Source organism: Dermacentor andersoni, chromosome 8 (genome assembly GCF_023375885.2).
Source record: "Dermacentor andersoni chromosome 8, qqDerAnde1_hic_scaffold, whole genome shotgun sequence".
Classification (NCBI taxonomy): Eukaryota; Metazoa; Arthropoda; class Arachnida; order Ixodida; family Ixodidae; genus Dermacentor; species Dermacentor andersoni.
Window position 1 is genome coordinate 39,060,941 of NC_092821.1, and position 9,621 is coordinate 39,070,561.

Below are 9,621 nucleotides of genomic sequence, written 5' to 3' on the forward strand. Positions count from 1 at the left end.
CGAAGACTCAATCGTCGGACCTACAGACCCCAAGCCCGGTACTTTACCACTGCGCCACGCCAGGAGGAGAACATTAGTGGATAATATGCCATGTCAATGATGGAGAAGCAGTTTTAGTTTCACAGAGATGTCTCGCTCAGTCATGGTAGATGCACTATATCCCTGCATATAAAACTCACGCCTGTACCACAAAGAAAATTTTGCTGTCCGTATTTAGTAGCATGCTCGGAAATGCCACAACATCGATTTTCACTTGCGACTGGCATTTTAACGTTGAAAAAAGTCCTAAATGAACCGCCGACCCGGGACGCTGTATGGGCTGTTACTACTGATTTGGATAGCTGTTTCTTATTCTTCACGCGAAGAATATGCAACGTTTTCTTAGTTCAGTGATGCCTTTCAGTCGACACGTCTGTCTAGTCATATATCTTCGTCAGAGAAGCGCAGGCTAGTGCCGGGAGCCTTCCGCGACAGCACATATATACCTGTGTTTATGACGCGTCACATCGGCGCTCATCGCTACTTGTGCTGGCACTGTAAACATGAAAAAATAGTTTATTTAAGAACACCGATGCGAAAGCTGAAATATAGAGTGATTTATCCGTGTTAGACTTCTTGATTCCTGATCCTAGGCGCGCCGAGAGCGTGCAGACGGACTCGGCGGATACGCTAGGCCTAAGCTTCGGTGGGGACCGATCTCGGCTTCTTTTTCTTGACGATCTTATGCAGTCAGCTGTTTCGATGCGCTTTGTTTGCGATTAGGCGGACAAGCAGTCCAAAAGCGATGCAAAACCACCAACTGTCGATCGACGATACGGTAGGCATGCCGCCTGCAAAAACGGAGTGCGGCTTCGCCGCATAGATTTGGTTGCTTCCCAGGCAAGATGGCGGACCTACGCGCAACTCTGCTACCTGTGGTAGCATATACAGTAACTATAGTGCCCGCTAGAGTCACTGGAAAAATTTTCAGAGTACCGCATTTGTTTTCCCCGCGCCGCCGACGCGTTCATTGGCCCAACCGATGGCCCAACCGTACCATGTGACCTCTGGAGCGCCATATACCTTCCAAGCGCCGGGCGGGCCGGCTGAGTTCGAGCGCAGGCAGCGCAGGTTCCCTACGTATTGTGTGTGTGTGTGTGTGTGTGTGTGTGTGTGTGTGTGTGTGTGTGTGTGTGTGTGTGTGTGTGTGTGTGTGTGTGTGTGTGTGTGTGTGTGTGTGTGTGTGTGTGTGTGTGTGTGTGTGTGTGTGTGTGTGTGTGTGTGTGTGTGTGTGTGTGTGTGTGTGTGTTCCGATTGTCGCGCTCGCATTTGACTGCAAGGAAATCATGCCTGGCTGCTGCGCCTTCGGATGCAGCAACCGAACTGAGGCTGAAAATACTTTTTTCTAGAGTCCGACCGGGAAAAATGACCGAGAGCGTCGTTCTCCGTGTTTACACAGAATCGGCCGGGAGAACTTCAAACCTACAAAAAACACCCGCGTGTGCGAGCTATAAGTACACCTTCCTTGTGCATTTCGGCACTGTTTTAGAAGATATTTAAGCGAAGTGCACGCGGTGTTAGCGATGCTACGAAAATAGGAGTTCATTGCAGGGATCGTTCGCGTCTTGCACGCTTGACGCGGGTACACGTGTACGGGTTTGTTGCTCAACACACGCGGTTATTCCGTGCTCGTGGCACGCGAAGGCACACTTGTCGCGCGAGAATTCCGCGTCCTCACGTGCACCAGGTACTCGCATGATTTCTCCACGCACGTGAGCGCGCTCTCGCCTCGAGTCACTCGACCCATATGGAACTTGTTTTTCGCAGATCGTGACGATCGCAGTCAATAAAAACATGGTCAATACGAGGCCCATGATACCTCCTTTTTTCCATTTATCCTTTGCTCATTTATACATACGCATTTCAAACTTGAAACCAATGGCCAGGTGATATTCACAACACATGCTTCAAATTTTGAGCTTGTAAGCCGAGCACATGCACTGAACTGAAGTCAGCATACATATTATGTTTTATGTTGAAATGCTACGGTGCATAACCAAATAATGTTGTGCTTGATGCATAACAGGAAATACAAAACAGAACACACAGTAGCTTTGGTTTGACTCTGTCACTATGCATGTTAGATAAGCCGCTCTAAAAGCACAAGAATTTTATACATCGCCTATGTAACTTAGAAAAAGAAAGTGCTGCGTCACCAGCGGGCGTTCCTGCTTTTTTTACACAGGCAGCTAATCTTGGCAGTCTAAGAAAACAGTCATAAATAAATTGAGAAGAGTAGCCGCTCATGAACGCACTAGACAGCCGCGTTCATAAATCGCTATGTAGCAAACTCTCGCTCATTATCAGTGTACAGAAGTACATATACGTTGCTGTAATCACGCAAATGGCTCATATTGGCCTTCCACAAGATTTAGTGCGCAAAATGGTCATCAAAGTTGGTTTTTACGCCTGCTGTGCACAGATCGTCTTACGATCACGGCAATACACCGGTGCGCACACGGAAGTAGCAGTGTGTCGTGCGTATAAGGCGGACAAAGTCGCCCTGCAGAATCGAGAACGCGCGGCATCCGTTTACAAACTAATGGCGTTTTTCACTGGTCGATTCGGAGCAGGATTTTTTGCTCCGCGGCAACGAATCCGAATTTCACTGGTCGATCTGGAGCGGGTTCGCGCGTTTCACTGGTCGTTTCGGATCAACTCGCTCCGCGCCGGATCGCTCTCACTTGCTCCGCCACCGAGACGCGGATTCGGGCGGAAATAGAACGCGCCACATGGCGTCACTTCCGTCTTCAAGCGAAATCGGTACCCGGTCGGTACGCACAACATTGTGTTGCTTCGCAAAATGGCTGCGTTCGGTGCTGCTATAGAGCTCGCGTTTAGCGATGAGAGTTCGAGTAGCAGCTCTTCCAGCTCGGATAGCGATTGGGAGATGACGCAAGTACTCTACGAAGCTTTCTTTTCAGAGGCATTCTCAGAACCACCGCGCAAATGTCCTAGGATTGTAGGATTCGTTGAGGAAGTTGTGCGGCTATACTCGGATGAGGAGGTAAGCATGGCACCAGATGTCTCGTTACTGTATTTATTAAATATTTGCTTGTTTGCAGTTTCGCAGGAACTTCAGGTTTTCTAGAAGTGTAGCGGAGGACCTGATAAGGAGGTTTGAGGACTCCGAGTTCTATCCACGTAGTGATCGTGGCGGGTCCCCTTCGAAAACCGCTGAAGAGCACGTTCTGATTTTCCTTTGGTAAGTCATCGAGCTGTGTTAAGTATTGTGCGCCTGTTTACTTAACCTTACGTCATGCTTTCTTGAAGTGGTGAAATATAATGCAATTCTTTGGTGTTCGTTTTGTCACGGCGGCTCGATCAAAACGCACAAGGTGCGCGTTTAGATCGAGCGGTAGTATTTTTGATTTCCGAGGTCATTCCAAACTTTAAATGTTTACTCGTTTGAAATGCCAATTTCACGCAGAAATCCTGTTTCTGTCTCTCTTTATTGCATGTGAGGATTGCTGATAGTGCATAAATGTCCAGTATAAGGCCCACTGGTTGCATGCAACACACGCACACTGATGGGTGTAAATGATGAAGAAAACCAGGGAACGCAAGGGCGGTTTTTATACACAATGTAGCTTTTACAAGCTAGCCAGCAGTCTATCTTGCACATTTTGATTACAGATGTTGAAGGATGAAAGTTTTAATGACGTTTGTGCACACACTTGTACATATATCATAGGGATAGCAATAAAAGCAGCCTGTAGTAGCCAGGCTTCCACCCCTTTTTCCGTTCAAGAAGTTGTAAGGAGTGAGCAATACATTGTATACATGGCTAATATTCCTACTTTTGAGGCACAAAGCTTGCAAGCTCTATTATCGTACATAGCACCTGAAGAGATTAAAGGACATACCATTATTTGAACGGTTAGCATTTTATTAAAGGTATTGCTTTTAACTGGTATTACTTTTTACTTTTAGCTTACACAGATTGTTCATAACATTTGTATACTTTTTCAGGTTCGCTGCAAACAAGGCATGCCTGAGGGACGTGGCCAGTCGATTCGGCATCGGGGATGCAACGGCATTCAGGATTGTTGAGCGTATGCTTGATTATCTAGTGGACATCGCCAAAGAACTCATAATATTCCCAGCAGACCTCAATCAGCTATCGGCAGACTTTGAGCAAGTAAGCATTTTATTGATATTTCACTCTTTCATGCCATGCACTCTATTTAGCAACAATAGTCTGTGCCATCATGCTTTCCCTTTATATATTTTGACTTGAGTTGGGCTTATATCGTCATAAATAAACCCAGCCCTATTAAACTCGATCCCCATTTAGGCGATATGGCTAGTCATTCAAGAGAAGCACATTTATTCAGTTAAGATGCTTAAATATTAAACATCTGTCAGATGTTCCTAAGTTTCTCTTAATATTGCAGGTGTCAGGTGTGCCAAATACTATTGGATGTATCGATGGCTCCTATGTAAGCGTCCGATGTCCTGCCAAGAAGGTGCGCTCTACATATGTCAACAGGCACAACTACCCATCGTTGACTCTGCAAGCTGTGTGTGACTACAAGAAGAGGTTTCTGGACGTCACAATTGGCAATCCGAGTAAAATTCATGATTCAAGGATTTTCAGAAAGTCTAGGCTTGCCGAGCGGTTGCCTAGCATTTGTTGCTCTGGGAAGTTCCATGTTCTTGGGGATGCTGCTTATCCACTTCGTGATTATCTCATCACACCATTTCGCGACTATGGACGTTTAAATTCAAGACAACGAGCCTTTAACCTAAAATTTTCGGCAACGAGGGTCAAAATTGAGAACGCCTTCGGGGACCTCAAGGGCAGGTTCCGCCAGCTGCTGCACTTGGATTTTTTTTTTTTTTGTTGACAAGATGAACAAGTTCATCATTGCTTGTTGTGTTTTGCACAACCTGTGTATTAGTTGTGGTGATGTCGATGTGCCACCATATAGTGACGACGCAAGCTCAGCATGGGACTGGCAAGCACCACCAGATGACGACAGCCAGAACTGCGGCCCCCTGACATCAAGTGAAGCTGCACTGCGTCGACAAGGGGAAGCGAAGCGGGAATGCTTGCTTCAAGCAATGTACATTTGAGGAGGAAATGCAAACTGGTAGCTTCTTGTGTATGATGTAAGGGATAATGTAAATATGTCATGTAAATATTGTACTGCAATGAAATTATAAGTAATCAAGTAATGTATGGAAAATAATTATGAAAACTGGCATGTGCCACAGGCTTGTGCTCTGCGACATGCTGCTTGCACCAAACATCTGAATGAGTTAGCTTCCACAGGGATGAGAAAAGTTGTTGCGTGACCATGACCTAACAGTTAGAACATGAAACGGGCAATCAAGTTAATTGCAAATCTACCATGGAAATCCCATAGTTATCTGTACTTTAAACAGTTTGGTATTCTCAGCATTAATGCTTTGTATCCATTCAGTTTATTATATATGTACAAAAATGCAATTATATCAAGTAATGAACGTATACCAACAGAGTGTAACCCCCATCATTATAGCCCTCCCCACAATGTACGACATCACTGGCCTTGTCGTCTACCTTTTTGCAGACAATCTCTATCATACAATGTGTCTCATTATCTTAACATATTTGCTGAAAATAATGTATGTTTAGAAGATACATCCTGAAATCAGCTGTCATCCATGCTTTTGGATTTTGAAACCACTCCTCCTACATTGTAAATAGGCATGAATTATTATATTGTAAAATGTTTAGGTTGACATTATGTATTGTTTTCTCTTTTGTAGTGTATGAATGCACCATATATTGATTTTCCGTTGAGAAATGTTGCATGCAAATCTTGTATATACCAACCCATTGCTGTTCACGTGTACCTGGGGCACTGGGTGCTCTCTCAGCTGCCTTTAGCAGCTTTTTGCCCAGTGTCCCCTCTTCGCTGTACTGCGCAAGAGGAATAAACTTTGTATTCTATTAAGAAAGAACACTTTTGCAGCTGCTATTTATGAAACGTAATTACATAAAGCAAAAGCACCTAAAATAATTAAAACAAAAAGTCACAGTAACAAAAATGTTAAAAGACAATCTTTGTGTAACAGTTTTCTTTTACATTGTCAATACAATGTTGAGAGGGGGGAAAAATGGTGTTGTGTACATGTATGTGCAATGTTATGCGTTGTCAAAGTGTGATTGCTTTATTTTCTTCAAGGAATGTGTCCAATACTCTTAGTAATGTCAAGGAGCACCATCTTTGCAATAAATATGTTTTATTGCATTTTAATCATTGTGGTCTAAGCCAAAAGCTTCACGCAGAAGGCTCATTTTTTCTGCATGCATCTGATCCCGCCTCTGCATCTTTTCAAGTCGCCTTTCTTCTTTTTTTATGTCTCTCTCAGCTTTTCTCTTTGCCCTGCGCTCCTCAATTTCTTCGACTTTTTCCAAAAATGCAGTCATTTGTAGCATCCGGGCTGTACTAGGGCGGTTCTTTCTGCCATCGTCTCTTGGCTGCTGCTCCTGCTCAAGGGAACAAGCTGCAGTCTCTGTGGCACTACAAGTAGAACTCGCAGAGCTAGACGGGCCATGGCAGACGGACTCTGATGCTGGCAGCTGTGGGTGTGTCTTTCTTGACACGACACCGCTTGCATCCCTCACCACCTCTGGTTCCAGGCTGTCGTCGAGCCACCTGATCTTCTCCAGCTCATCTTCATAGTCCACATCAGCTGGAGAATTGCCAGATGTGTTGTTTTCCACGGCTGCTACATTTTTCCTCTTTAGCACTGTTTTGTACCTCGTGCAGCACTGCTCTCCACTCTTGATCGTACCAGTTCTGCGTTGCAGCTCTACTGCAATTTTTTCGAACATGGCTTTTTTGTTTCTGAATTTTTTTAGAGGGCCCACTTGAGGAAAATAAGTGCTATACAAATCAAGCAGCAGCTTTGTTTCCCCTCTTGTCCACTCGCACCCCGGAGCTGAAATGTACAACAGCAAAATAAATTTTCATAATTCATAACCATTTCACTTGCTGTGCCCAGCACTAACCTTGTTAAGGTAAAGGGCATAATTGCTTCAGCAATGAAGTTTGAGTTGCACCTAAGGGAAAAAAGCAATGCAGGAAGATTGTGTATATGTGTGTCTGTACAAGCATCCATGTAAATGTAACACAATATACAGTACATACAGTAATGTCCTATTAGATGCACTTGCAAAAAGCTGGGGATCCAGTTTAGAGAATTTTGTTCTAAACTGAATCACTCAAACTGAATCACTCTAAACCAAGTACAAGTTTCAACTGTTCATAATATTAGAAAATTTTCTATGTTTGTCTGAAACCAGATCAGCTACATACTGTTCTTGGCTGCCATTTACTTGCACAAAGCATTTCACTTATAGAGAATGATCAGTGGCGATACCACAGACCGGTTTTGTGGGGTATAAAATTGTGTTTTCGAGAAATAAAGGTTAGCCTTTGCTTAATGGGGCAGCCTATTCTGAGCAGCAGACTGCTTATTCCAAGCCTGGAGCGAGTTTTGCTGTATCCACACTTGCTTTGGAGCTGTATACAATGAATGATGGTGGGTATCCCCCTACAGCAATTAGCAGATGGAAAAAAAAATTCACACAGTCTACATTTCGTTTGCCACCTCGTAAAAGTGTTTTTCAAAGCTAAGGAACTTGTTTGGGTGTAAATTTAGAAACATCGCATAATAAAGGGTCTCTTCTGGAAAGCAACCGTAAGCTCTGCCCCCCCTCTCCGTTTCCATTAGAACCAATGGTGATTGTATTGAAAGCATACTTACCACGTGCAGCAGCCTTTCTTAACTGGCCAGCCCCACTTGCAGGCACACCAATGGATGCAGCTGAACCTGTGTTTGATAGTTCAAAAGCAGTAATGTAAATGAACCATTAAGGTAGGCTTGACAGCGCACGTAAATTCTTCAGGCACGATCTTTAAATGCTGGTTATTCAGACATTGCCTCCTATATTTTTGTCCATCATTAATTTAATTGAGCATTTGTTCCTTACGAAACAAATAGTACAAATGTTACGACAATGGCAAAGAAGAAAAAAATACGTTTTTCTAGCGACTCATATATAACTCACTGAGTGTGTTAACTCAAGTGCTCCTCTGGGGGATGCCTGCTCCTAAATTGAGCAGTTCTTGAGTGTGTTCTGAAATTCTTGCACATTGTTTCCTTTGTTTGAATTAGCACTCGAGAAGGTCAAGGAGCTAGCATAAAAACAGTAATGTTCTAGTTTAGTGAAATGAACACCTAAACTTAGTAAAATAAACACCTAAACTTAGTATTTCTTCCTCAATGCCACAGAAAAATAAAGACTTGTAAAGCAGTGGTAAAGGAGACGGACCCTTTCTGTTTTTTATTTTTGTAACAAAGAGGGAGAGCGGGCGCGCCGGGTAGTGAGGGTTTTATAGTGATAGGAGAACGGTACAATGCGCGGACTCTCCGTGAAAGCTCGCCGTAGAAAGTAGTTCTGTCCAGATTTTTGTTGAGTGCAGAGCAACTTGCCATTTATTGAAGATCCACTGTGTTCTTCAGTGGTCGTAGCGTCGGCGCCGCAATCGGTAGCACCTTCATGTACAGAAAGCATAAAACAAGAATAAAATCTCACGGGCAGAATTGAAAGCAACAAGGTCTGCTAAAAAAAAAAAAAAAAACGCTTGGGATCGCACAAAGCTCGCCATGCTTTTCATAAAGAGGGTAAACTCGATATAAGCTGCGCATTGCGAAATACACGACAGTGCGCGTGTGTAGCATATAAAACAGTGGGATACCTACAGAGGCTGATACCTGACCACTGTAGACCGTTTTTGTGTTTACGTATGTGCGAAAGGCTTCCGTTGCCGGTAAATCCCTCTAAGCAGCACAATTTACAATATCCTATAAATGTATATCTCTCCAGCTGGCATGAATTTTGCTGCATAATTAGAATGTCTGACAAGTGAAATGTGCTGTTAAATATAACAAGAAAGCTGCATACGCGAGCTCGACGCCTGAAGTACATTATTTATATCTGAGCATACGCTTCATCAACAACACGTGCTCGTAATATACTAAGCGACAACACTTTTTCGTTGGGTAACTTGACTATAAAATGCATGACCGGAACTTTTCCGGAATCACGACCACACTGCATGCTGCCGGAGCATGGATTAAGGGGGCAAAATGCGGTTTAACATGCTCCGATATTTTGCCTGCGCTTATTTCTCCTGCCTTGAGGTGCACCCTGACCAGCTGTTTAATTTATTAGCCTTGAATGTCACGCGGAATTTGATGTTATGATCCATTTCAAGTGAATGCCACTTACCGTTACACTCATTTCCACCTTCCTTGAGGAGATCCTGCAACAGCCGGCGCACTGCAGGCGTCAACCCTACGTTGTCCATGCACAGTCCTTGCGGGCGCGACACCAAAAAAACAGACTCTATACGACTGCCGCACAGGTGTTCTGTGCTGCCGCGGTCAAATTACGCACGTGGGATGGCACGTGGGACGGAGGCTTTGGTTGCCGTGGAAACGTACTGAGCGGAAGTTGGGCATAGTTTTCGGAACCAGTTTGTGTCACGTGCACGCAGACTTCCTGTGTGATCCCCCGCG

At 44.3% G+C, this 9,621-nt stretch overlaps 1 protein-coding gene and 1 pseudogene across 1 annotated transcript; one reads left to right on the forward strand and one right to left on the reverse strand.

The window, feature by feature from the left end:
* The first annotated feature begins 2,870 nt into the window (after window positions 1-2,870).
* Window positions 2,871-6,269, forward strand: LOC126526491 (putative nuclease HARBI1; annotated as a pseudogene).
* A 14-nt stretch (window positions 6,270-6,283) lies between these two features.
* Window positions 6,284-9,410, reverse strand: LOC126526490 (uncharacterized). The gene is made up of 3 exons (XM_055068090.1): window positions 9,332-9,410; window positions 7,804-7,869; window positions 6,284-6,975 (listed from the first exon to the last, which is right to left on the reverse strand). Exons 1-3 carry the CDS (start codon window positions 9,408-9,410, stop codon window positions 6,284-6,286), a joined length of 837 nt encoding a protein of 278 aa, XP_054924065.1.
* Window positions 9,411-9,621: the final 211 nt, after the last annotated feature.

What these genes read in the sequence shown, in the direction of transcription:
- LOC126526490 (XM_055068090.1), bottom strand. Translation starts at nt 9,410, where the DNA reads ATGGACAACGTAGGGTTGACGCCTGCAGTGCGCCGGCTGTTGCAGGAT. An exon ending in AGGTGGAAATGAGTGTAACG is followed by an intron (nt 7,870 to 9,331) that starts GTAAGTGGCATT and finishes TATCAAACACAG; the next exon opens with GTTCAGCTGCATCCATTGGT. An exon ending in AAGAAAGGCTGCTGCACGTG is followed by an intron (nt 6,976 to 7,803) that starts GTAAGTATGCTT and finishes TGTACATTTCAG; the next exon opens with CTCCGGGGTGCGAGTGGACA.